This window comes from Elephas maximus, chromosome 3 (genome assembly GCF_024166365.1).
Source record: "Elephas maximus indicus isolate mEleMax1 chromosome 3, mEleMax1 primary haplotype, whole genome shotgun sequence".
NCBI lineage: Eukaryota > Metazoa > Chordata > Mammalia > Proboscidea > Elephantidae > Elephas > Elephas maximus.
Genome location: NC_064821.1, coordinates 52,586,005 through 52,613,996, shown reverse-complemented (window position 1 = coordinate 52,613,996; position 27,992 = coordinate 52,586,005). Strand labels below are relative to the sequence as shown.

Genomic DNA, 27,992 nt, shown 5'->3' with positions numbered 1-27,992 from the left:
AGTTGTACAAAGCAAAGGCCCACAGATGTCAAGTAGACAAGACACAAGGAAAAGCGAGTGCCGCATTAGAAGGAACTAAGAGGGCACTAGATGAAATTGATACCAGCTCCAGTGCCTGACAACATGCAGGCCAGAAATAAAGTTCACGCAGGCTCACGAGGGCACCCACGTTGAAGACTGTTTAAGCTATGAGGCCTCCCTACCTCTTCAACACCTTCGTTGACATGTGTCTCCTATGGACTCCTCCCATGTAACTGAAACTCCTTACTTTGGTGGGTCTCTTGGGAGTATACTATTTCTTTCTAATAAACAAGAGGTGGGATTGACTGTGGAGTCTACCTCTTGCTACATTCATCCAATATGCAACTGGATCCAACATGAGAGGACAACAGGTCTCTGATTCATTTTGAGAGAACGCGTTCGTAAATCTACATCTGATGATCCAGCAACTCCAGCCAGGAGGGCCAGCAATGCTCTTGTTATACAAACACACGTGCTCTTGTGCACATTCTGGTAAACAACCAATGGGCACTCCAGCCCCAGATGACATGCAAAAGCAAGGGAACTCAAATAAATCAATCATTGTGATGAATTCAATCAAGTTACTTTTTAACTGTGTAGCATTTACATAGAGTTATGTCCTAAGTATTGTAAACAATAGTATGTGTAACTTTAACTTTAAAATGTTTGGCATACATGCGGACACAATCTAGCCTACGTTTAATATAATACTAATATGAGTAATAATTTAATGTAATACTAGCATAGCAAATGTGCAAAGAATACTGAAAATATTAATATTTATCTAACATAAAGAGTTTTAATTTATGTATCAAGCAAGTTTCATTTTTTATTGTCTGTTGAATGGGACACCGTGCTTAATATTACTCTCTATAGGCTAATAAACAAGGTATTAGGCACAGAAACCGAAACCAACCTCCTTGTCAACAAATCGATTTCTACTCATAGCTACCCTATAGGACAGAATAGAACTGCCCCATAGGGACTCCATGGAGTGGCTGGTGGATTCAAACTGCTGATCTTTTGGTTAGATGCTGAGCTCTTAACCAATGCACCACCAGGGCTCCATTAGGCACATTAAACCAAAAAACCAAGCCCGTTGCCTTCGAGTCAGTTCCAACACATAGTTACCCTATAAGACAGAGCAGAACTCCCCGCTATAGAGTTTCTAGGGAGCACCTGGTCTATTCAAACTGCTGACCATTTGCTTAGCAGTTGTAGCACTTAACCACTACGCCACCAGGTTTTCCATAGGGACATTAAGAGGACGCAAAATTCGATATTTATTTATCGTGCAAAATGTGTTTCTGTTTTGCAACAATGAGTGTGTTTTTAATTTCATCATCCAAGAAACTAACAAAAGGCATGGATATATCTGATGAAGAGTGAATGAAGGCATCTAAGAAATTAGTGTAGGCTTGTCCTGATAACTTAAATACAAACTTGTGTGACAGTTTCATTCTTACATGAAAACTAAGTTTACAGATTCAGGAAAGGCAAATTTTATTCATGTAGGCACGTATGATTCCAAAATAGAAGATAAAATACAATGCATATTTCCCAATGTTGAAATAGCTTTACTCATATTTCTACTTTAATGATCACAAACTGCACAACAGAACATTCATTTTCATCCCTAAAGAGACTCAAAAACCCTCAGCGTACAACAATGATTCAAGAAAGACTCGATTCATTATCCTTACTGTGTATATAAGTAGATATCGTTCAACAGTTTGTGATGAAATCATTGAAGAATTTGTAAGAGCAAAGAATAGATAACACGTTAGAGGTGGAAGATTTATCTAAAAATAAAATATAGTAATTTGCTGGAATACTTGTTTTCTGACCATTAAATTCTACTTTATGACATCTTTTCATTGCTCATTTATAATTACAGTATTTATTACAAAACAAGCATCAGAATTGAAGTATGAACTATTTAAAGCAGAACTGGTAAGAGTCAATTTTTCATTGTGGGGGATCAACAGAATTTTACATTGATTGTTGAAACAACTAAATTCACTGACTCATTTTCTTTGTTGTAGAATACGTGGAATAGTTTTTTTTTTTTTTGTAGAAAATGTGGTCTATAGTAAAAATCTTAGTACGCTGCATCGACTAAAATTTTTATAGTCTGGTTCATCTCATTTCGCTAAATGGCATATACCACTTTTGTTTTCAATTGCTAATATTATAATATTATAGTAGCATTTAAAAAGAAGTTGCATCACGGATAGCTAAGGCACACACACATATGTGTGTGTGTGTGTATGCAAGTATATATATAACTCCATAGCCATTTCAAGTGAGTAGGGAAGAAGGTACCATTAAATAGACACTTGGAGAAATAATCAAAAGGGCCAGAGTACGTGCTGTAGTCAGGCTGGAGTGGGAGACCTGGGGCAATAGATGTCCTGTGAAAAGGATGGCACAAATCCAGGGTTTTTTTCTCAAACTTTGAATGATATTACATGTCTGTGGTATCAAATCACCATGTGCCCAGAACTCAAGCAAACAGAAGCCCCAGACGTGCCCAGGTGGTGCTGAGTGTTTCTGCTGCTGTATCTTTGGAGAGGCAGTTTTACACAGTGGCTAATTCTGCAAGCTCTGGGGCCAGACTGCTAGGGCTCAAATCTCAGCTCAAGGACTTAGTAGCTGTGTGACCTCAGGCCAGTTGATTAAACCCTCTCTGTCCATTTCCTCCTCTGTAAAACTGAAATGATACTACTAGTCCCTGCCTGGGGAGACCTAGGTAGCCCCTGGGTGATGCAAACAGTTAACTTGCTCAGCTGATAACTAAAAGGTAGGAGGTTCAAATCCACCCAGAGACACCTCAGAAGAAAGTCCTGGCAATCTGCTTCTGAAAAATCAGTAATTGAAAATCTTATGGAGAGCAGTTCTACTCTGACACACAAGGGGTTGCGGTGAGTCAGGGTTGACCCTACAGCATCTGGCTATCTGGAGGCACATACCCTGGAGCATAGCAGAACCATTCAGTGAGATCATCCCCATTAGCCTCAGATCCTGGCACTTAGTGCTTGCTCAACCCACAACAACAGATATTTTATCTGCCTTTTTTTTTTTTTGTCATATACTAGAATGTTGTAGCAGGTATCAAAAATGTGAGGAAAATATTCATGAAAGAATGGTTTATTTTTTCTGCAAAGCAGGAAAACATCTGTTCATTATTTGTTATTTGTTCTTAGTGGCCAAACAAGTCAGATCAGCTGACCTGATACCACATAGCATGACAGCATGAAATTATAGATTCTCATGAGACCACTGGGATAGAAAGAAGACCAGATTTTAAGTGATGGAAAATCAGAGAGGTGACTTCCTCTCTGAAAGTGGCAGGGGGAACCCACAGGAGGTTAATTTCCTCTGCATCACGGGTAGGAGAAGCTGTGCTCTTGGAAGTATACAGGGAATCTGGGGGCCCATGTTGATTGGGGCCTGCAGATGGAGGTCCCCATTGGAGCAGGGGTTCCATGGGGTGCAGCTGGGTAGAGGTGCAAAGTGAGAACGAGAGTGGGACACAGTGACTGGGAGAGGGTACGAACCCAGAGAGGAACAGCAAAAGGGATGATGGTTCATTTACTCATCTAGTCGACAATTATTAAGCACCACCTGTATACCAGGTGGAAACCCTGGTGGCGTAGTGGTTAAGTACTACAGCTGAGAACCAAAGGGTCAGCAGTTTGAATCCGCCAGGCGCTCCTTGGAAATTCTATGGGGCAGTTCTACTCTGTCCTATAGGGTCGCTATGAGTCGGAATCTACTCGATGGCACTGGGTTTTGTTCGGTTTTATATACCAGGTGGAAACCCTGGTGGTGTAGTGGTTAAGTGCTATGACAGCTAATCTAAAGGTCTGTAATTTGAATCCACCAGATGCTCCTTGGAAACCCTATGGGGCAATTCTGCTCTGTCCTATGGGGTCGCTATGAGTTGGAATCTACTCGATGGCAACAGACTTGGTTTTTTGGTTTATATACCAAGCAGAGTTTCCCTGGGTGGTACAAACAGTTAACACGCTCGGCTGCTAACCAAAAGGTTGGTGGTTCTCGTCCACCCAGAGTCATCTCAGAAGGAAGGCCTGATGATCTACTTTTTGAAAAATCAGGCATTGAAAGCCCTGTGGATCACAGTTCTACTCTGATACACGTGGGGTCGCCATGAATCGGAATCGAATTGATTGGCAACTGGTTTATATACCAGGCACTGTGCCTAAAGCAAGGAATGCCAACAACTGGGGTGGAGGCATATGGCAGAGAAAGGCCATTCAAAGAAAAACCGGTTTCCACCGAGATGATTCAAAGCAAAACAGGCTTTAAATCCTGAAGGCCAAAGAGGGTAGATTAGGGACATGTTCTCAGTCCAAGGCTGGCCTCGGTCCACGTCAGGTGGTAGAACATGAAGCTTCTGTCCTGAGTGAGGACAGTGCCCAAGTTCTTCTATCTTCACTCCCAAACCACTGACCAAAGGCCCCCCAACCCCAAACACAAAAATCTTTTTCAGAATCTAGAGCTCAGAAGTGAAGAGAGAGAAATGTTGTTTCTTCCCCTTCCTCTCGGTGAGTGTCTTCTTCCTGTCTCGCTAACTACAGCAGGCTGGACTCTTCTCCAGCATCAGCGTTTTCAGCTCTGCCCTCACTGTAAACACATATGACTACCTCGCTGAGTTTTCAAAATGGGTCTTGGTAGAGAAATTTCTCCCATTGGACCAGACACTCCTTGAGAGTAAGTTTCAATTTGTGAGGACGTGAGGGGGTCGTGTTACCTCTCTGAGTTTCAATTTCCCCTCCAGTGAAATGAGGGGGTGTAACTTAAGAGTCCTTCCAGTTTTTTCTGGCATTCTAAGTCTGTCTTCTGTACACACACAACATTCCAATGGTGTCAAAAAGATTTAATTATGGATGGAAAAAAAAGTAACCTATGGGTTTGGGGGAGGAAGAAGAGAAGGGTCACCTAAAAACCAGGCCAGAATTCTAAGGACCACTCTGATGGGCTGGGTTGCATACTCCTGGTACATCTGTTGCCACTTGCGGTCTGGCAAGTCCCGTGAGCTGTGGGTCTCCAGTTGGTGCTGCCTGAGTGACCAGGGCGGGTGGCAGTTCTCAGAAACTTGGAAGAGGGTGCAGGCGACGGGGAGGGACCGGGATCGCATGCTCCCGCCTAGACATGGCGGACTCAGGTGGTCTGGGGTAAGATGAAGTATAGATGCTCTCCTTGGGGCTGGCCTCAGGTCTGCACCACCTCTGCTTCAGCTGTTCGTACAGTCCATAGTTTGTAGGGGGAGCTGCAAGAGAAACCAGGGCTTAGAGGAGGGGTCCTGCTCTGGCCGGCACTGAGTGGCCGGCAAGGGGTCCTGGCGTTTCTCTCAGCCTGCTGTATCAGGTACCCTTGTGGCTCTGCGTCAGAGGGAAGAGATGGGCTTCTAGGAGGGTCTTGGCACAGCAAACCCCTGAAACCCCCAGGGTGGAGGCCTGCCTCCTAGGCACTTGGGAAGGACCAGAACACTGATACAGAGGCCTTGGGAAAGTCTGTCTGGTAGCTTGGCTTGAGGGTGGGTCTTGTGGAACCATCCCACCCACCGGGGATGGAGTAGTGTTGGCTTGTGACCATGATGCTGAGGAGAAGGCCGTGCAAATGTAACACAGAATGACAAGCAGCTTACTCTCTGACCCATATCCCTTTGCATCAAAGGACTAAAGAGACAGCATTGTTCCGTGTCCCTGGTAAGGTGAGTGTAGCTTGAAATATAAATCAGATCAAGGCACTCTCCTACATAAAAAAAACTCTCCTGCATACATTCCTCTAAAGCCTCACACGTTTGGGTGCACAACACAATCCACACCCCTTATTATGGTCTATGAGCCCATGCAGATTCCTCCCCAGTCCTGCCCTACAGGTTTTGTGCTTGCTCTCCCCTCTCCTAAGGAGTCCTGGTGGCATGGTGGTTAAAGCATTCGATTGCTAACCAGAAAGGTCGGAGGTTCGAAACCACCCCTGGCTCCATGGAAGAAAGATGTGGCAGTCTGCTTCCATAAAGATTTATAGCCTTGGAAACCCTGTGGGGTTGCTATGAGTCGGAATCGACTTGAAGACAGTGGGTTTGGTATTTTTCTTCCCTCTCCTGGAATGCTCTTTCCCCTAATCTTTGCATGGCTCCCTCTTTCTCATCAGTCACAGAAGGGTCACAGAGACCCTGCCTCACTTTCTATCCACTACCCCTCTCCCAGATCGTCTAATTTATTGGATCTGAAGTTATAGTATACATTAGTGGTGTCTTATCTGTTTCCCCCATTGGGATGTCAACTCCTCTAAGGCAGCAATCCGCTGGTGTTTGTCATTGCTATGTCCCTGGGTCCCACAGCAAGGTGTGACACATGGGAGTCATTCAGTCCCTATTTATGCCCTGGTGACACAATGGTTAAGCACTCAGCTGCTAACTGAAAGGTTGGTGGTTCGAACCCTCCCCCCCGGCTGCTCCACAGAAGAAAGACCTGGTGATTTGCTCCCATAAAGATTACAGCCTAGGAAACCCAATGGGGCAGTTCTGCTGTCATATAGGGTCACTGTGATTGGTTGCGGATAAGACTGTTGTGATCCGTAGGCTTTTCACTGGCTGATTTTCAGAAGAAAATTGCCAGGACTTTCTTCCTAATCTGTCAGTCTGGAAGCTCTGCTGAAACCTACTCAGCATCGACTCAATGGCACATAATAACAGAACATTTATGGCATGAATGGTCAGGGAGTGTGTGGGCTGTGGCCCTCTGCCACCTGTGCTCCAGGTAAACGTGCTGCTACGTCCCCAGATGGAGTTATTATAAGGTGGCCATGATTAGCCCTGGTAGTGTGGGAAGGGGGTAGGTGGCAGCCCTGCAGGAAAAATATGATTCATTCCCTTAGAATCTTCTTTCAACACTCTTCTGGAGCCCATGGCCACCCATGTGAGGTCCTTCTGCAGGACTTGGCCCAGCTCTACTTCTAAGCAGTCCTGGGCCCTGCATAGCCCAATACAGGAAAATTCTGATGACAGAAGTACCAAGAAGAGGGAAGTCTGCCTTCTCTGGTAGCCACAGCAACTTATGCCCACTCCAGGAACGGTGCAGGGGCAGGTCTGGGTTGTAGTTATGCCGGTTGTAATGGTCGTCATAGGTGCTGATAAGACAGCGGTGCGACTGCTCCTGGTGGTGGGTGATCAGATGTCTGTATGGGAGCCCCTGGAAGGACAGACATATTGGGCACATTACTGACCAAAGCAAGCCAGTCCACCAGCAGTGGAGGGAGGCAGAAGCTGCTGGCTGTGGGGGTCTATGGTACCGATGGGGAAGGCTGCCCCTGAGTCAAACTGGTGTGTCCACCTGAATTCTCGGGGGAGACACACTTGCTTGTCCCACAGCAAAAAGCCACCTTCAAACACATGTCCCAACATTGCTGAAGTCAGTTCTCTGTAAGACCCCTCCCCTAATACCAAGTCAATTCACCCCTAGAATGAACTATGGTGACACATTGAAATTAAAGTCAGGGCTTCCAGCTGAATGGGAAGGGGGTCAATGCCACCAAGCCGCCCACCCTTGTGATCTGAAATGATGCCCTTTGATTTGTTTCAAGTCTCATTCCAGCCAAGTGCAGATTTCCAAGGGGAGAGAAAGATGTTGAATACCAGGCCTGACATTTGCACTTTATATTTCAGTCCGTTACTATGGGAAGAATCAGAGAGCACGTCATAAATTGTCTTCACTCACAAAGGATTTATGGGTCCCTCAGCTGGAAACTGGGAGAAGGATTGCTTTGTTGAGGGGGGAGTTATTTACAGGGAGAAGAAAGCCAGGTTCTGCTTTGCTCTGGGACATTCGCCTGAATCAGTGATTTTCTTAAGAAAATCCTTTGGCCATGGAAGGGCGTCCTGGGGAACCAGGCTGATTTACAGGGGAGGCTAATGTTGATTTGCATGCCAGTCCTCTTGTCTGGAGCAGACAGGGAGGGCTGTGTCTGCTACAGTTGGGAAATACTGGCTGGATCCAATATTTCACGTGATGCTTCCATAAATAAGTCAGGTCACAATGCCCGAGGGAGACAGGGGGATGGGCACAGACAATGAAGCAGGGGTTCCCAAGATGTACATCACCAGGTGCCCCTCAGTATCTTCCCAGTGCCAGAGAAAGTGACTTGGAGGGTTTCCCATCAAGAAAGAGCAGTGCTGAGAAGGCACAGTGGCCCAGCCTAGGGCTTGGTGGGGTGAGGAGAGAGGCCAACAGGGACTTTCTAGCCCCTTCTCTTGGTTTCAGGTGCCACAGTGGTGGTTCAGTAGTAGAATTCTCACTTTCCATGAGACACAAAACCTGGGTTCCATTCCCAGCCAATGCACCTCATATACAGCTACCACCTGTCTGTCAGTGGAAGCTTGCATGTTGCTGTGATGCTGGACATGTTTCAGCAGAGCTTCCAGACTAAGACAGACTAGGAAGAAAAGCTTGGTGATCTACTTCTGAAAATTGGCCAGTAAAAACCCTATGGATCACAATAGTCTGATCTGCAGCCCATCACGGAGATGGCACATAACCGGGCAGCATTCATTCCATTGTGCATGGGGTTGCCATGAGTCGGGGGCAACTCGACCACAGCTAACAACACCAACTCAGATCATCTACTCGCACGGATAATGAAGAGTTAATGCCACTGTCAGCCTCTGTGCTGGGGGATGATACGAGTGAGACAAGTCTTGTTTTCCTAAGAGCAGTCTGGGCCTACAAGAAGTAGGTTCCATGTTCCCTGGGCTATGTGGGGCCATCGGAACCAAGGGCTGCCACTCCCTCTTACCTCCACTCTCCTCTTTCCGTACCACCTGGAGATCTGGTCAGGCCTATGGTCTGGAAAGGGGATGTACTCTTTTCTGTAAATGCACTGGGGTGTTTTCTCAATGGCTCTGGTGAACTGGAAAAGACCAAACATTCTGGAGAACCCTGTGATGCCCTTTCTCAGACATCTGCTTGGCCCCTCACCTCTCAGGCCCCTGGAAGATTGGTAGAGAAAGAGTAAATATGGGCCCCAGGCATCCTGCACAATGCAGGCAGGCTGAATTCTGCCTCCCATGGGCTGGGACCACCCTCCAGGACCTCTCAGAAGAGCCATGATTGGCGCTACTTGACCACTTCTTACTGTTGGCATCTGTTTCCTTCCTCATCTTCTCTCTCCTGCTTGCCTCCGGCCTTCCTCTCCTGCTTTGTTCCTTGCACTCTTTAAGCCATCCCTTTTGGTAGCTTTTTTTTTTTTGGTAGAAGACCAGCTCGTAATATCCCTGGGGACTGACTAACCCACAGGAGCCACAGGGGACTGCTCAGACAACTTTTTCCTTTGTCCTTCTTGCCTTTAGAACTTCCCTTACACAACCTGTCCACCAACAGGTGCAATTAGGGAGAACAATAACCATAGGCCATATCAGGCCAGAGGAGAGGTCAGTGCTAATGTTCCCATGACAGCAGCCTCTTTGGGTTCTCAGAGGTCACCACCAACATTCCCCAAGCCTGTGCTCTCGCACCCTCTTTTCCTTGCCCATTTCCTAGGAACTCGGGAGGTTACCCAGGTGTCTGCATACATGGTTCAGTCTTGTTGGCCACAAATGCAGATGTTCAGCTTGAAGTAGGCCAGGTCAGACAGGGTATTTTCCAATGGCCTTTAAAGCACAAAGGAATGCAGCCTATTTGTTCCACTGGGAAAATAAAAATTGAAATACATGGGAAGGCAGGGTTGTGGACCATGTGCCAGAGAGCAGCAGCACCACCCTGGACATCAAGGCAGGGAAGTGCCAAGCCTGCCTTGGCAGGTGCCGCATTCTGGAAGGACCAGGCCAGGAGAATGGACATTCTTCAAATCAAGGTGCAGAAGAATTGGGGACAGTCCTGAGAGGCATGGCTTCCTTGATGTCACAGCTATGGTATTTTTGAGACAGAATGGGGACAAGCGTGATGACTTGAACATGATCCCCTAAGTCGAGCACAGAGACCCTGATGCCACATTTGTATGATGGATGCACAGCCATCTGTAGCTCTGGATTTGGACACAGTGATGACCCTCTCCCTCTGCCTCTCCCTGCCAGTCCCCCCTCTGCACCCTCTACCCCCCTCCTCTCTCTTCTTACCTTCCTTCTCTCTTCCACCCAGTTCCCAGTGAGCACGCGGGTGGAATACTTGGGCTCGATACACCAGCTGGGAGTGGAGTACGACTGTGGGCTCAACGCCCTCACGAACATGGCAAGGCTTCACCCTTACTTCCTTTGACTTGGTGCACTTTCAGGTTTCTAGAGGGGTATGATGAAGTGGCCAAGTTTGGGATGCCCTTTCCTCAGCCGCCCTCTCGAGTGAGTAGAAGACACCCTGCTAATTTTGTGGACAAAAGGGTGCTGAGAAGTCCACTTTGGGCCTCCAGGGAGAGGTGCTGTGGTCTTGGATACCCTACTGTTGACTGTCTCCATGGTGACAGACTCTGGGTAAAAATACTCTCCTTGAGGGAACAGCTGATTCTGCACGAGAAAAACTGACCCCATGAAAACAAATCAAACCAACCACCACCACCACGAAATCAGGGGCCACAGGGGTCTGGTATTCCTGCTGTCACCCTAGGAGGGCCATCATCCTTGCTGCATTTTTACAATTAGGGTCAGTTGAAATGACCCCGTTCTACTACTACTTACTGAGTACTGATGTCTAGGCCTACGCTAAGATATTTGCAAGTATTCACTGGTTGAGTCCTCACAGTGGGGCAGGGCTCTTATTTTACCCATTTTACAGATGAGGCCGCTAAAGCAAAGAGAGATTACATGGCTGCCTAAAGCCCCACAGCTACCACAAGGAAAAGCTGGAATGCAATTTCAGTCTGATTCAGGGCTAAACTAGTGGGCCCCATTGCCTGTCTGCACTTTGTCTAAGGGGCTTCCACTAAGAATCCTCCACGCATAGTTCATTGGTCAGTGCGTCTTCACTTATTTATTCCACAAACATTTTACTGAGCACATTGTAAGCACTGAGCTGGAGGCTGCAGTCCATCAGTGACTAAGACTTGGGCCTCACCCTCCCGGAGCATGCGGCCCATCTTCTCGCTTACTGATTAAGCAAAGAGTCAGGAGCCACCTAAATATCCACCAACAGAGGACTGATTCAATAAATTGTGTACATCCATAAAATGAAATATTCTGCAGCTGTTAAAAAAAAAAAAAAAATCCTGACTTAGAAGGATGTCTCTACCACATAGTTAAGTTAAAGAAGCAGGAATATGTGTGCTGTGTAGTCTTGCTTGCCACAAATGAAGACATTCATTTTTAAGTAGGCCAATTCAGAAAAAGTATTTTCCAAAAGCCTTTAAGAAAAACTAGAGGAACTCCAGGAATCTATTTGTTCTATCTTGAAAGTAAACTTGCAGCAGAGAGAGGCCATGGGATGTGGGATAGAAAACAATGCAAACCTCTAATGATCCGGGACCACAATCTGGGCAGGCTGGAGCCAAGAAGAAGAAATACTCTTTCAGTCAAGGCAGAGGGAGCCATGTGTACTAAATTATTTCACTTTTAAAATATTCTCTTGTAAAAGGTAACACAAACATGAAAAAGTGCATTAAAAATATTCAGTGGAGGTGGAGCCAAGATGGCGGAATAGACAGACGCTTCCATCAAGCCCTTTTTACAACAAAGACCCGAAAAAACAAGTGAAACAAGTATATTTGTGACAAGCTGGGATACCTGAGCATCAAAGGCAAGCTTAGACAACGAATTGAGGGGCAGGGGAAGACCGGTCAGAAGCTGAGAGGAGTTACCGGACCTGAATCGCAGGGAGCCCTCAGGCACCATTCCTGGAGGAGTGGCACTGGCGGCAGCGGGGGCGGGCTGGTCCTAGCTTTCGGCCCCAGTTTTCTCAGGGAGAAGCAGCAGCCACATAGCCCACTCACACCTCCAGAACCTGAGGAGAAGGGCACTCTCAGCAAAAGCTAAGTACTTGCGTATATTTTGCCGCGCCCCCACCCCACCCCCAAGCCGGCTTCAGCAGCTGAATCCCTGGGCCTGAGACAGACCCTGGTGAGCTCCTAGAGCCAACCTCCCGGCCTTGGGGAAGGAAAAAATTTCCAACTGGGGGGAAAAGATAACTTGCTAGCTCCATTAACTGGGGGAGCTCAGGACAGAACCGGCTCCTGTCCAGGCATAAACCGTCCGAGAACCTTGAGCACCTTTCCCTTCTGCATGGACCTGTGTGGGTCTATTTCCGGAGAATAGGCCCTTGTTGGCAAACTCCAATCATTTCAGCAGTGCAGTGGAGAGGTGGGTGTTTGACATTTGACATTGCTTTGCCTATTAAACAAGGTCCTCACCTACCCACAACAGGGACCTAAGGACTGGTGGCTCCACTTGGGTTGCCCAGCCACCCACGACAGGGGCCCAGGGATAACTGGTACCTCCCAGTCCTTACAACAAAATCTTTGGGTGCCCATGGTCCCTCTGCAGAGCCCACCCACCAGTATGCTCTAGGGAACAGAAATGCATTTTCCTCAGAGACACGTGGAGGTCGGTTCTCAGCCCCCTGCCTTATTCAGAGCATGACCCCCTGCTGCACTCAGATATGGGTATATACGCCAATCACCCCTGCCCCTCTAAGACTGTACGACAGAGCCTGTACCACACACTTGACAGCAGCTACCTGGAAACCTGAGCTGAATTCATACAAGAAAATCAAATGGACTCCTAGACTGATATACCTGATAACAGCTCTAGCCAGCTGGGGACAGGACACCAGAGCTCCAAAGGTGAAAATAATCAAGCTAGCTCACTCAAGCAACCCATAGGGGTATACCAAAACAAAACAAAGCAAGCAGCTACGACACAGTAAGCAAGCATAAACTAATACAATAACTTATAGATGGCTTGGAGACAACAGTCAATATCAAGTCACATAAAGAAACAGGCCATGATTACCTCAACAGGATCTCAAAATAAAGAATCCAGGGATCTTTTAGATGAAAGTGCATTCCTGGAATTACCAGATACAGAATACAGAAGTTTAATGTACAGAGCCCTTCAAGACATCAGGAAGGAAATGAGGCAATACGCAGAACAAGCCAAGGAACACACAGATAAAGCAACTGAAGAACTCAGAAAGATTATTCAGGAACATAATGAAAAGCTTAATAAGCTGGAAAAATCCATATACAGACAGCAATCAGAAATTCAGAAGATTAACAATAAAATTACAGAATTAGATAACTCAATAAAAGTCAGAGGAACAGATTGAGCAAGTAGAAGCTAGAATTTCTGAACTCGAAGATAAATCACTTGGCATTAATATATCTGAAGAAAAATTAGACAAAAGAATTTAAAAAAATGAAGAAACCTTAAGAATCATGTGGGATTCTATCAAGGGAAATAACCTCGGAGTGATTGGAGTACCAGAACAGGGAGGGATAACAGAAAATACAGAGAAAATTGTTGAGGATTTGTTGGCAGAAAACTTCCCTGATATTGTGAAAGATGAGAAGATATCTATCCAAGATGCTCATCGAACTCCACATAAGGTAGATCTTAAAAGAAAGTCACCAAGACATATTATAATCAAGCTTGCCAAACCAAAGATAAGGAGACAATTATAAGAGCAGCGAGGGATAAAAGAAAAGTCACCTACAAGGGAGAGCCAATAAGAATAAGCTCGGAGTACTCGGCAGAAACCATGCAGGCAAGAAGGCAATGGGATGATATATTTTAAAAATTGAAGGAAAAAAATTGCCTGCCAAGAATCATATATCCATCAAAACTGTCTCTTAAATATGAAGGTGAAATTAAGACATTTCCAGATAAACACAAGTTGAGGGAATTCGTAAAAACCAAACCAAAACTACAAGAAATACTAAAGGGAGTTCTTTGGTTAGAAAATCGATAATATCAGATATCGCCCCAAGACTAGAACATTGGGCAGAGCAACCAGAAGTCAACCCAGACAGGGAAATCCGAAAAAAAAAAATACAAAGCGAGATTAAAAAAAAAAAAAAAAGCCCAACACAGGGTAACGGCAATGTTATTATATAAAAGAAGACAACATTAAAATAATAAAGAGGGACTAAGAAATGTAATCACACACCTTCCATATGGAGAGGAAGATATGGCGATACAAAGAAATAAAACACAATAAAAATTATTAAAAAAAAGAGCAGACTAGGCAGAGAGAAAGAAGCACAAACAGGAAGATACAAGCCACATGAAGATCTGCCGAGGAACCGAGGAGCAGAAGCTGAGGAGAGACAGTGATCTTCCCTCAGAGTTGACAGAGGGAGAGTCTTCCCCTGGAGCCGCTGCCCTAAATTCCAACTTCTAGCCTCCTAAACTGTGAGAAAATAAATTTCTGTTAGTTAAAGCCAAAAAAAAAAAAAAAAAGTACAAGGTACAAATGGCCAATAAACACATGGAAAATGTTGAACGTCATTAGTTGCTGTTGTTGTTAGTTGCCGTTCAGTCGATTCCAACTCGTGGTGACCCCATGTATTATAGAGTAGAACTGTTTCATAGGGTTTTCTCAGCTGTACTTGTCATGGAAACAGACCACTAGGTCTTTTTTTCCGCAGTACTGCTGGGTGGATTTGAACCACCAACCTTTTGGTTAGCAGTCAAAAGCAAATCATTTGTATCACCTAGGGAAATGCAAATGAAAACCACAATTAGATACCACCTCACACGCATTAGGATGACTATTATCAGAAAAAGAGAAACTAACAGTGTTGGCAAGGATGTGGAGAAATTGGGAGCTTCATGCATTGCTATTAGAAATGTAAAAAGGTACAGCCGCTGTGGAAACCATTTTGGTGTTTCCTCAAAACCTTAAACAAAAATTACGATATGATCCAGCAATTCCATTCCTAGGTATAAATACCCAGGAGACTTGAAAGCAGAAGTTCAAATAGATACTCGTACTCTGGTGTTCACTGCAGCGTTACTCACAATAGCCAAAAGGTGGAAACAGTCCAAGAGTCCATTAAAGATGGTTACATAAACAAAATGTGGTATACACATACAATGGTATAGTACTCAGCCGTAAGGAGAAATGAAGCTCTGATGCATGCTACCACGTGGATGAGCCTTGAAAACATTATGCTGAGTGACATAAGTCAGACACAAAAGGAAAAATACTATATGATCTCGTTGACACGAAATATCTAAAATAGACAAATGTATAGAGACCAATTTATACTAGTGGTCACCGGGGTGGGAGGGAATGGGGAATGGGAAACGAGCACTCATTGTTTAGGAGACAGTGAACTTCTGTTTCTAGTAAAGGGAAATTCGGCAACAATTACTGGTGACGGTTGCATAACATGATTAATGTAATTGATATCACTAAATTTACACCTGAGAAATGTTGAATTGGCAAACGTTGTGCTCTGTATAATTTCACCACAATAAAAAAATATTGTATGATCCCACTTATATGAAATATCTAAGAATAGGCAAATGCACAGAGACTAACGTTTATTAGTGGTTACCGGGGGCTGGAGAGAGGTTATTGCTGAAGGGGTCCTGATTTTCTGTTTGGGGTGATGACCAACTTTTGGAAATGGATAGTGGTAATGGTGGCCTAATATGGTGAATGTAATTAACGTCACTGAATTGACCACTTAAAAAGAGTTAAAATGGCAAATTTTTTATATGTATCTTACCACAGTAAAATTTTTATTAAATGTAGAGATAAATTAATTATTATAAAGCAAACCTCACAAAACCACAGTGCAGGTAAAAAATAATAATAATAAAACATTGCTAGAACTACTGTATGACCGAGCAATTCCACTGTTAGGAATATTCCCAAGGGATTTGAAAGCAGTGACAGGAACAGACATATGTACACTAATGTTCGTTGCAACACTATTCGCAATAGCCAAAGGTGGAAATAATCTACATGCCCATCAACGAACGAATGGATAAACAAACTGTGGTACATACATACATACATACAATGGAATACTGCTCATCCAAAAAGAGAAATGAAGCCTTGGTGCATACTACAACATGGACAGAATTTGAAGATGTTATACTGAGTGAAATAAGTCAATCACAAAAGGACAGATATCGTGTGACCTCACTTTTTCATACTGTGGGGGCTTGCATGTTGCTGTGATGCTGGAATTTCAAATACCATCAGGGTCACCCATGGTGGACATGTTTCAGCAGAGCTTCTAGATTAGACAAACTAAGAAGAAGGGCCTGGCAGTCTACTACTGAAAAAATTGTACAGGGAAAACCTTATGAATGGCAGCAGGATATATAAAGATATGATGCCAGAAGATGAGCCCCTCAGGTTGGAAGGTATTTGAAATTCCAGCAAAAAGTAGAGTAGCTAAAGCAAAAGGAAGAAATGATGAAGTAAAAGAGCTGACCAGAAGATTTCAAAGGGCAGCTCGAGAAGACTAAAGTATTACAATGAAATGTGCAAAGACCTGGAGTTAGAAAACCAAAAGGGAAGAACACGCTCAGCATTTCTCAAGCTGAAAGAACCGAAGAAAAAAATTCAAGCCTTGAATTGCAATACTGAAGGATTCTTTGGGCAAAAAATTGAATGACTCAGGAAGCATCAAAAGAAGATGGAAGGAATACAAAGAGTCACTGTACGAAAAAGAACTTGTCAGCATTCAGTCATTTAAGGGGTAGCATATGATCAAGAACTGATGGTACTGAAGAAAGAAGTCCAAACTACAATGAGGGCATTGGCAGAAAAAGAAGGCTCCAGGAATTGACAGAATACAACTGAGATGTTTCACCAAATGGATATCAATGCTGAAGTGCTTACTCTTATATGCCAAGAAATTTGAGAGACAGCTACCTGGCCAACTGATTGGAAGAGAACCATATCTGTGCCCATTCCAAAGAAAGATGATCCAATGGAATGCAGAAATTATCAAACAACATCATTAACATCACACACAAGTAAAATTTTGCTGAAGACAACTCAAAAAAGGTTGCAGCGGTACATTGGCAGGGAACTGCCAGAAATTCAAGCCAGATTCAGTAGAGGATGTGGAACACGGAATATCATACTGGTGTCAGATAGCTCTTACATGAAAGCAGAGAATACCAGAAAGAGATTGACCTGTGTTTTATTCGACTGTGTGGGTCATAACAAATTATGGATATCATTGCAAAGAATGGGAATTCCAGAACACTAATTGTGCTCATGAGGAACCTGTACATAGACCACCAGGCAGTCGTTCAAACACAACAAGAGGATACATCATGGTTTAAAACCAAGAAAGGTGTGCATCAGGGTTGTATTCTTTCACCACACTTATCCAATCTGTATGCCGAGCAAATAATCCAAGAAGCTGAACTATACGAAGAAGAACGGGTTACCAGGATTGGAGGAAAACTCGTTAACAACCTCTGATGTGCAGATGGCACAACCTTGCTTGCTGAAATCGAACAGAACTTGAAGCACTTACTAATGAAGATCAAAGACTACATTTATATAGCCTTCAGTATGGATTACGCTTTAACATGAAGAAAACAAAAATCTTCACAACTGAACCAATAAGCAATATCACGATAAATGAAGAAAATATTGACGTTTCGAGGATTTCATTTTCTTGGATCCACAATCAACATACACAGAAATAGCAAAAAAAAAAAAAAAAAAAATCCCCAAACCAAGACCCTTGCCTTGGAGTCGATTCTGACTTATAGCAACCCTATAGGACAGGGCAGAACTGCCCTGTAGGATTTCCAAGGAGTGCCTGGTGGATTGCAATTGCTGACCTTTTGGTTAGCAGCTGTAGCTCTTAACCACTATGCCCCCAGTGTATCCACATAGAAATGGCAGCCAAGAAATCAAACAATGTATTGCATTGGGCAAAACAACTGCAAAAGACCTCTTCAATGTGCTAAAAAGCAAAGATATCATTTTAAGGACAAAGGTATGCCTGGCCCAAGCCGCAGTATTTTTTTTTTTAATTGAACTTTAGATGAAGGTTTTCAGAACAATCTAGTTTCTCACCAAACAGTTAGTACACATATTGTTGTATGACATTGGTTAACATCCCCACGACATGTCAACACTCTCCCTTCTCAACCCTGGGTTTCCTATTACCAGCTTTCCTGTTCCTTCCTACTTTCCAGTCTCTGCCCCAGGGCTGGTATGCCCCTTTAGTCTTGTTTTGTTCCATGGGCCTGTTCAATCTTTGGCTGAAGGGTGAAATTCAGGAGTGGCCTCATTACTGAGCTGAAATGGTGTCCAGGGTCTATACTCTCAGGGTTTCTCCAGTCTCTGTCAGGCCAGGAAGTCTGGTCTTTCTTTTTGAATTATAATTTTGTTCTACATTTTTCTCTAGCTCTGTCCGGGACCCTCTACTGTGATTCCTGTCAGAACAGTCAGTGGTGGTAGCCAGGCACCATCTCATTGTACTGGACTCAGCCTGGTGGAGGCTGTGGTTGATGTGGCCCATTAGTCCTTTGGACTAATCTTTCCCTTATGTCTTTAGTTTTCTTCATTCTTCCTTGCTCCCAAAGGGGTGAGACCAGTGGAGTGTTCTAGATGGCCTTTCACAGGCTTTTAAGACCCCAGACGCTACTTAACCAAAGTAGAATGTAGAACATTTTCTTTATAAACTTTGTTATGCCAATTGAGCTAGATGTTCCCTGAGACCATGGTCCCCACAGCCCTTAGCCCAGCAATTCGGTCCCTCAGGGAGTTTGGGTGTGTCTGTGGAGCTACCATGGCCCTGCCTTGTACAGGCTGTGCTGGCTTCCCCAGTATTGTGTACTGTCTTAGCTTCACCAAAGTTACCGCTTATCTATTGTCTACTAAGTATTTTTCCATCCTCACCCCTCCCCATCCTCGTAACTGTCAAAGAGAGTTTCTTTCTGTATGTAAACCTTTTCATGAGTTTTTACAGTAGTGATCTTATACAATATTTGTCCTTTTGTTACTAATTTCACTCAGCATAATGTCCTCCAGATGCATCCACGTTATGCGATGCTTCACAGAGCCATAGTTGTTCTTTAGCGTTGCGTAATACTCCTTTGTGTATATGTACTACAGTTTGTTTATCCATTCACCTCTTGATGGGCATCTAGGTTGTTTCCATCTTTTTGCTGTTGTGAACAATGCTGCAATGAACATGGGTGTACATATATCTATTCATGTGATGACTTTTATTTCTCTAGGATATATTCCTAGGAATGGGATTTCCAGATCATATGGTATTTCTGTCTCTAGCTTTCTAAGGAAGTGCCATATCATTTTCCAAAATGGTTGTATCATTTTGCATTCCCACCAGCAGTGCATAAGAGTTCTGATCTCCCCACAGCCTCTCCAATGTTTGTTATTTTATCTTTTATTGATTTGCCAAGCCACAGTATTTTCGATGGCCTCATAGGCATGTGGAAGCTGGACAATGAATAAGGAAGACCAAGGAAAAACGGATGCCTTTGAATTATGGTGTTAGGGAAGAATATCGTATATAACATGGACAGGCAGAACAAACACATCTGTCTTGGAAGTATAGCCAGAATTCTCCTTAGAAGCAAGGATGACAAGACTTCATCTCACATACTTTGGACATGTTATCAGGAGGGGCCAGTTCTTGGAGAAGGACATCATGTTCGGTAAAGGAAAATGTCAGTGAAAAAGCGGGAGACCCTCAACGAGATGGAATGTCACAAACTAGCTGCAACAAAGGGCTGAAACACACAACAATTGTGAGGATGGCGCAGTACTGGGCCATGTTTCATTCTATTGTACTTAGGGTCACTATGAGTCGGAAATGACTCAAAGGCACCTAACTACAACAAGAACATAAAAAACAAGAAAAGGCCATGTATAGAAACCAAAGTTCTTTAGTGGCAACCAGGGGTGGGATGGAGAGTGGAGGTGGGTTTATTGCTTAAGGAGCACTGAGATTAGGTTTACAGTGATGGAAAAATCACATTGATTAAGGGTAGGGCTGCACAGCCAATTAATATAATTGCTGTCAATAAGCTGTACACCTGTAAAAAGTTGAATTGGCAAAAGTTGCATGAGAGATATATTTATAACAACAACAACAGAGTACCTGATGATTACGCTTATATATAACCAAACACCTTCTGGGACTTCCTTCTTTGGTTTGGAGGTTTAGGGTCATAGTTTCATGGGACATTCCAGTTAATTTGCCTAATATTGTGTTTAGTGTTTCTGTTCTCCCTCCTAGTTCATTGTGTAGTACCTAGGGTCTTAAAACCTTGCAAGCTGCCACCCAAGGTATAACAATTGGTCACCATTTGCCTGGAGCATCAGAGGAAGAAGGCGAGTCAGGAGTAGAGGGAGGAAATGAAATGTGTGGCTAATTGCCTCCATTCAAAGCTGTCTTTTTGCCAGAAGAACTGATGGTGCACAGCTACCATTACTGAATATTTTGACCAAAGATTCTATAGAAGAATCCTGATCAAAAGGGGGATAAATGTAGAACAGAATTTCAAATTTTCATGGACTCCAGACTTTCTGGAGCCATTGAGGATCAATGAACCCCCAAAACTATTGCCCTGATATAATCTTTAAACCTGAAACCAAAAATCTTCCCTGAAGTCTTCTTAAAGGCATAGTTTAGCTAAACTGGTAAAGAATGTCTGCCTTGGTCATTGTTCTCTTTTAAGAACTACAGCAACTTGGAAGATGAGATAGGAAGCTTAAGGGGCAGTGAGTTTATGTTAATGGGGGAAGAGAAATTAGGAGAAGGCGAATGAGAATGGCTGTACAACTTGAAGAATGTAATCAATGTCACTGAATTGTAAGTGTAGAAACTGTTGAGCTGATGTGTGCCCTGCTGTGTATATTCTCAACAATGACAAAAGTAAAATAAATTTCAAAAGAAAACATTGCCAGCATCCCAAAGAAGTGTCCCACATGACTCCTTCTACTCACCACCCCTTCATCCCACAAAGATAATTACTATTCTGCTTTTATAGCAATCACTTTCTTGCTTTTCTTAATATGCTTAGCCCCAAAGTATGCATCCCTAAACAATAAATGTTTGATTTAGCCTGCTTGTTAGCTTTATATAAATGGAATCCTGCAGCATGCATTCATGACTGGTTTCTTCTCCTTAGTATAAATGTTTTTCAGATGCATCCGTGTCGTTACATGTATCCATGGTTACTATGACTGTCTCATACACGGTACATGTCTCCTGTTGTGTAGGTATAGCCATTTGTCTATGGCAGCTGTTCTCAAACTTTTCGGTCTCAGGATCTCTTTACTCTCTTAAATGATATTGAGGACATAGACGACTTTTTTTTTTTTTTAATTGTGCTTTAGGTGAAAGTTTACATCTGAAGTTAATTTCTCATACAAAAATTTATACTCGTATTGTTTTGTGACAGTAATTGCAATCTGTATAATGTGACAGCACACTGCCCCTTTCCACCCTGGGTTTCCCCTGTCCCTCCAAGCAGTTCCTGTTCCTTCCAGTGGTCTTCATACTGCCTCCAGACAGGAGTCACCCATTTGGTCTTGTGTTCTTTTTTTTATCTGCTTGAACTAAGAAGGACACTTTTAATGAGTTTGTTTTATGTTTTATAGTCCTGTCTAATCTTTGTCTAAAGAGTTGGCTTTGGGAATGGTTTTAGTTCTGGTTTAACAGAGCTTCCAGGAGCTATGGCTTCGGAGGTTTCTCCAGTCTCAGTCAGACCATTAAGTCTGGTCTTTCTATGTGAATTTGGGTTCTGCTCCACACTTTTCTCCTCCTCCACCAGGAATTCTCTGTTGTGTTCCCTGTCAGGGCAGTCATTGGTGGTAGCTGGGCACCATCTAGTTCTTCTGGTCTCAGGCCGATGAAGTCTTTGGTTTATGTGGACTTTTTGTTTCTTGGGCTAATATTTTCCTTGTGTCTTTGGTGTTCTTCATTCTCCTTTGTGCCAGGTGGGTTGGGACAAATTGATGCATCTTAGATGGCCTCTCACAAGCTTTTAAGACCTCAGAAGCCACTCACCAAAGTGGGATGCAGAACATTTTCTTAATAAACTTTGTTATGCCAGTTGACCTAGAAGTCCCCCAAAACCATGGTCCCAAGACCCCAGCCCCAGCTACTCTGTCTCTCAGTGTTTGATTGTGTCCAGGGAACTTCTTAGCTTTTGGTTTAGTCTAGTTGTGCTGACTTCCCCTGTATTGTGTGTTTCCCTTCCGTTCACCTAAGTGACACTTGTCTACTATCAAGTTAGTGAATTCCCTAGAGGACTCTTTTTTTTTTAATGTGGACTATAATCAGTGATGGTGGAACCAGCTCGTACCACTGTGCAAGAAGTAATGTGGAGTCATGTTAGTAGCTTGAAATCAGTCATGGTGGGAGTATTTATACCACAGAATTGGTAAACACTACAAATCAGGGTTTTGTTGTTTTATTTTTTGTTTTCCTCCAGAGAGCTGGTTTGCCAACACACCACAATATTTACCATATTAGAAATTAAAACTGAGACATTTAAAAAATATTTATTTATTTTAAATAACAAGAAGCTCATCACACATTAGCATAGTTAGAAATTGTTACAAAACATAAACATTTTCCAAAACAAAAAATTTAGTGAGGAGAGTGGTACAGTTTTATATTTTTGCAAACCTTTTTAATGTCTGGCCAGGTGAAAGACAGCTGGATTCTCATATCTGCTCCTGCATTCAGTCGGTTGTCATATGTTGTTTCGTTTATAGGAGAAATCTGGCCTCACATAGATATGTAGTTAGGAAAGGGAGGACTATTTTAATAGCCTCTGCAGATAATTATATATATTCTTCTCTGTTACTACACCAAGGCTCAATGAGTGGTAATTTCTTAAAGATTAGTTGCAATGGGGAATCTGAAATTACTCAGTGGATTACAGTTGGAAAACCGCTGCTCTAGGAGGTATACCTGGGAGTGGAATTGCTGGATCATAGTGTATGTATGGAAACCCTGGTAGCATAGTGGCTAAGTGCTACGGCTGCTAACCAAAGGGTCGGCAGTTTGAATCTGCCAGGCTCTCCTTGGAAACTGTGGGTCAATTCTACTCTGTCCTATAGGGTCGCTATGAGTCGGAATCAACTCGATGGCACTGGCTTTTGTTTTTTTTTTTTTTAGTGTATGTATAAGAGTCTCTGGGTAGTGCAAATGATTACCACACTTGGCTGCTAACCAAAAAAATTGGAAGTTCTAGTCCACACAGAGGCACCTTGGAAGAAAGGCCTGGCAATCTACTTCTAAAAAATCAACCATTGAAAACTCTGGAGCACAGTTCTACTCTGACACATGGGGTCACCATAATTCAGAATCAACTGGACAGTAGCTTTTTTTTTTTTTTTAACGTGTTAAGTCACTTGTTATCCCCATCAAGGACATTGCTGTGGGGCTGATAAGCGGTGCCACCATATGTCTGGTCAACAGCATGTACTTAATTGCAATTTACATTGATTCAGCATATTTTACATGGATTAATTCACCTGATCCTCACAACAACCCCGTGCACTGGGTATGATTATCCCCAGTTCAATGTGAGAAAACTGAAAGATGAGAGGTTTAGTAAATGTTGGAGCTCTGATAGGCTCTCGGCCATGGGTCCTTCATTACTCTGTCTCCTGGGAGGGGCCTTGCAAAAGTGTAGCAATAAGCCCAGAATATTCCTTTCAAGTTAAAATTAAAAGTGTTATGTGTTTTGATTCAAAGGAGGGTTTGGGCACAGTTTTGGTTTAAGGTTTAAAGCTTAAAGATTATATCAGGGCAATAGTTTTAAGGGCTCATTCAGCTTCAAGAGCTCCAGAAAGTCTAGATTCTGTCAGGAATTTGAAATTCTGTTCTAAATATCCCCCCTTTTGATCAAGATTCTTTTATAGAATCTTTAATCAAAACATTCAGTAATCCAAACCAGTTCTCTGGTCTCATGGCACAGGAGACTATTGTTCATGGATGCTTTTTTAAAAAAATTATCTATGTGTGATCAAATTGACAATGGCAATTTCAAAGATTGGATGGGAAGTTTAGGGGGCAGTGAGTTTAAGATGATGGTGGTGGAATAATGTGGCAAAGGATATTGTAGATACTATTTTGCAATAATAGAGATGGACTTTTGAAAGTTTGTTTTTGTTTTGTTTTCCTATGACTAGAAATCCTTTGGAACTGAACCTCAGGCACAGTCTTATCTGATTACCCTTGTGCAGCAATTTGCAAGACAGGCAGCTGTAATGTTAGGGCGGGGGAGTTCTGGCCTGGGAACAGAGCCAAATTGCTAACTCCAGCATTCTCTACTTTGTTGGATGGCAGCAAGAGTGTTGAGGCAACGATCCAATAGTATTGCAGCATTCCCCGACCCCACGACCAATCCTTGGAGCATTTCATTTGGTCTAAGAAACTTCCTTTTGAAGCACAGATCCACTATGCCAACTTCTACCCTACCAATTGTCAACCCAATCCATTATTTTATTTTTATTTTGAAGATTGGTTGTTATCGTCTGATTATCTTCTCTTCCAGCTGAGACCTGCTGTAAAAAGAAATGGGACAGGCACTTTGATAGTCATTCTGATGATTAAGTTATGCCTGACCAAAGCCATGGTCTTTTTTTTTTTTTAAATAATTTTTATTGTGCTTTAAGTGAAAGTTTACAAATCAAGTCAGTCTCTCACACAAAAACCCATATACACCTTGCTACACACTCCCAATTACTCTCCCCCTAATGAGACAGCCCACTCTCTCTTTTCGTGTCCTTTTCGCCAGCTTCTAACCTCCTCCACCCTCTCATCTCCCCTCCAGGCGGGAGATGCCAACGTAGTCTCAAGGGTCCACCTGATCCAAGAAGCTCACTCCTCACCAGCATCCCTCTTCAACTCATTGTCCAATCCAATCCGTGTCTGAAGAGTTGGCTTCAGGAATGGTTCCTGTCCTGGGGCAACAGAAGGTCTGGGGGCCATGACTACCGGGGTCCTTCCAGTCTCAGTCAGACCATTAAGTCTGGTCTTAAGAGAATTTGGGGTCTGCATCCCACTGCTCTCCTGCTCCCTCAGGGGTTCTCTGTTGTGTTCCCTGTCAGGGGAGTCATCGGTTGTAGCTGGCCACCATCTAGTTCTTCTGGTCTCAGGATGATGTAGTGGCTGGCTCATGTGGCCCTTTCTGTCTCTTGGGCTCGTAATTACCTTGTGTCCTTGGTGTTCTTCATTCTCCTTTGATCCAGGTGGGTTGAGACCAATTGATGCATCTTAGATGGCTGCTTACTAGCGTTTAAGACCCCAGCTACCACTCTTCAAAGTGGGATGCAGAATGTTTTCTTAATAGATTTTATTATACCAATTGACTTAGATGTCCCCTGAAACCGCTGTGGTCTTTTTAATCCTTTATATCGTGTGCCAAGTGGACAATGAAAAAGGAAGACTGAAGAAGAATTGACACCTTTGAATTGTGATGTGGGCAAAGAATATTGGATATAGCATGGACTGCCAAAAAGATGAACAAATCAGTCTTGGAGGAAGTATAGTCAGAATGCTCCTTAGAAGCAAGGATGGGAAGACTTCATCTCACATACTGTGGACATGTTATCAGGAGGGATCAGTCCCTGGAGAAGAACATCATGCTTGGTAAAGTAGAGGGTCAGTGAAAAAGAGGAAGACTCCAAATGAGATGGATTGACACAGTGGCTGCAACAATCAGTGTCTGGGCTTAAAGGTGTGTGTGCGTGTCCACCTCCCCTAGAGCAGTGTTAGCTGGGCACATTGGCTATGCATTCCCAGAGGGGCCTACGGTTATTAGTTTCAAACTCATTCAGACTTAGAGAAGGGTACAGTTGAGAAAGTGATGGAAACCAGAACGCAGAAATACTGGACCTTATTAACCTGACTCAGATCAGGCTGACACCTAGATGAAAATACTCAGACAAGGTCATATGGCTCAATAGCGTCTCACATGTAAATGCTCAATAATGGCAAAGAGAAGAGCCATCACTCTGGGGTAATGGGCCGAGGGGTGCGTCAGAGTGGGGTGTTGTCAGGCAGATCAGGGCTGCATTGCACGGTGCCTGACCAGCCAGGTGACCTTAGGCAAACTACTTAATCAGCTGGCCTTGAGCCTGCCTAGGAAGAGACAGGAAACAAGTGTTATTATTCACCTTTCTGCGTCTCAGTTTTCTCATCTGCAAAATAGGTTTAAGAATACCCGCTGTTATGGATTGTATTAAATAAAAAAAAAAACTTGATGCCATTGAGTCGATTCTGACTCATAGTGACCCTACAAGGCAAGGTAGAACTGCCCCATATGGTTTCCAAGGAGCGCCTAGTGGATTTGAACTGCCGACATTTTGGTTAGCAGTGATGGCATTTAACCACTGTGCCATCAGGGTTTCCTGGATTGTCTTGTGTCCCTTAAAAAGATACACTGAAGTCCTAGCCCCTGTACCTGTGAACATGACCTGGTTTGGAAAGATGTTATCAGTTAACATGAGGTTGTACCAGAGTGGAATAGGTCCTAATCCCACCTGAGTGGCATCTTATAAAAGAGGAGAGCAGACATGGTGTCAGAGCCATGTGATGATGAAGGCAGACACAGGTGTAAGTCAAGGAACGCCAAACAGGCATGGAACAGTTTTTCAGAGTCCTCAGGAGGGATCAGCATAGCCGATGCCCTGAATTCAGACTCCTAGCCTCCAGAACTATGAGACAATAAATGTCTGTTCCTTAAAGCCAAACACTCTGTGGTATTTTGTTACAGCCACCCCAGGAAACTAAGACACTCACTTTGTAGGACTCATGTGAGGAATACATGAGGTGGCATATTCAGAAGGCTCAGTATAGTGCCTAGAACATAGTTGGCTCTCAGTGAACATTCATTCCTATCCCCCTTATCTCTTTTCCCTTCTCTGAGCCTTGAGAGTGAGTTTTAGGAAGGGTAGTGACAAGCCAGTGAGGAAGAGGAGTATTGGTCTCAAAATCAACACAACCAGATGTTGGTGGAAAAAGTGCTGTATGTCTTTCCCACAACCTGCAGATGGAAGCAACCAGCCCATGGAAATGACCCCACCCCAAAGCTCCCAGCGCCTTGAAGTGTATATCATTCACCTCCACTGGGCACAGTCCTTCAGTGGCTCTCTGCCTCCTCACCACTCATCAGTAAAAGAGCCAGAAAGTTAGCTCATGCCCCTCCCTCCATTCTCAGAGGCAGAGGTGAAACAACGAAAGTCACATTCCAGTAGGGGAGCCAAGCCAGACTCAGCTTAGAAGGCCATCTCAGAAGGACCATACTCCTTCGATTCCAATAATCTCCAGAAGCTGAGTGCCACCAAAGTATTTGTTTTAAGTGGTTGGTTCCTGTTTCTCCGAGGAAGCCATGTGCTGATCAGCTGTGAATGAATCAAGAAACCACTTAGTGGGATTCCTCTTTGCCCCATGTTTCAGAACAAAATTTAGCTGAAACCATGTTAAAAGGTTCTTTGTGCATTAAACTTAGATCTTGGCCTATAAAACTCTCTGGCCAATGTGGGGCCAGCTTGGGAGCCTAGATCACCCCTTTCAAAGGAATTTTTATTCCCAAGGAGGAGTTGGTCAACTTGCCCAATGGTTCTTGATATCTTTTGCCACTTGCAAGTACCTTGACTCAGGATTCTATTTAGCTTCTGTAGTAGAGGAAGCTTTGATGTTCACCCAACATTCATTTACCCTTCTTTTAGGGATGCACTTCCTCCTCCACTCTCACTCCAAGCACCAGGTGAAATTGAATCCACTCTCTGCGCCAAGGATGGCACAGGATTTGGTCCTGGTCTGTCAGAGCATTCCATTCCTTTCATTGTGGCAGCTGGACACACCACTCTGGAAGTCAACAGAGCCATTGAGTTGCCAAGAGATTTTTGTTGGGACCACCAAGAGTGTGGCAAGTTTATAATAATGAACTTGACTCTGGGAGAATGTAAGCATGGAGGTGCTCAGGGCCCACCAGATTGAGAGATGAAGTTGAAATCAGCAAAGAGGAGAGTAAAGCA

At 43.7% G+C, this 27,992-nt stretch overlaps 1 protein-coding gene across 2 annotated transcripts; it reads right to left on the bottom strand.

Annotated features, from left to right (window-relative positions):
- Positions 1–3,149: 3,149 nt before the first annotated feature.
- Positions 3,150–10,465, bottom strand: CFAP107 (cilia and flagella associated protein 107). Of its 2 annotated transcripts, XM_049877970.1 has the most exons (4): positions 10,163–10,465; positions 8,845–8,958; positions 7,067–7,244; positions 3,150–5,317 (listed from the first exon to the last, which is right to left on the bottom strand). In XM_049877970.1, the coding sequence occupies exons 1-4, from the start codon at positions 10,271–10,273 to the stop codon at positions 5,136–5,138; spliced, it is 585 nt and encodes a 194-aa protein (XP_049733927.1). In that variant the 5' UTR covers positions 10,274–10,465; the 3' UTR covers positions 3,150–5,135. The 2 variants fall into 2 exon arrangements, with proteins under 2 accessions (XP_049733927.1, XP_049733928.1); XM_049877971.1 differs by lacking the exon at positions 8,845–8,958.
- Between the last annotated feature and the right edge of the window lie 17,527 nt (positions 10,466–27,992).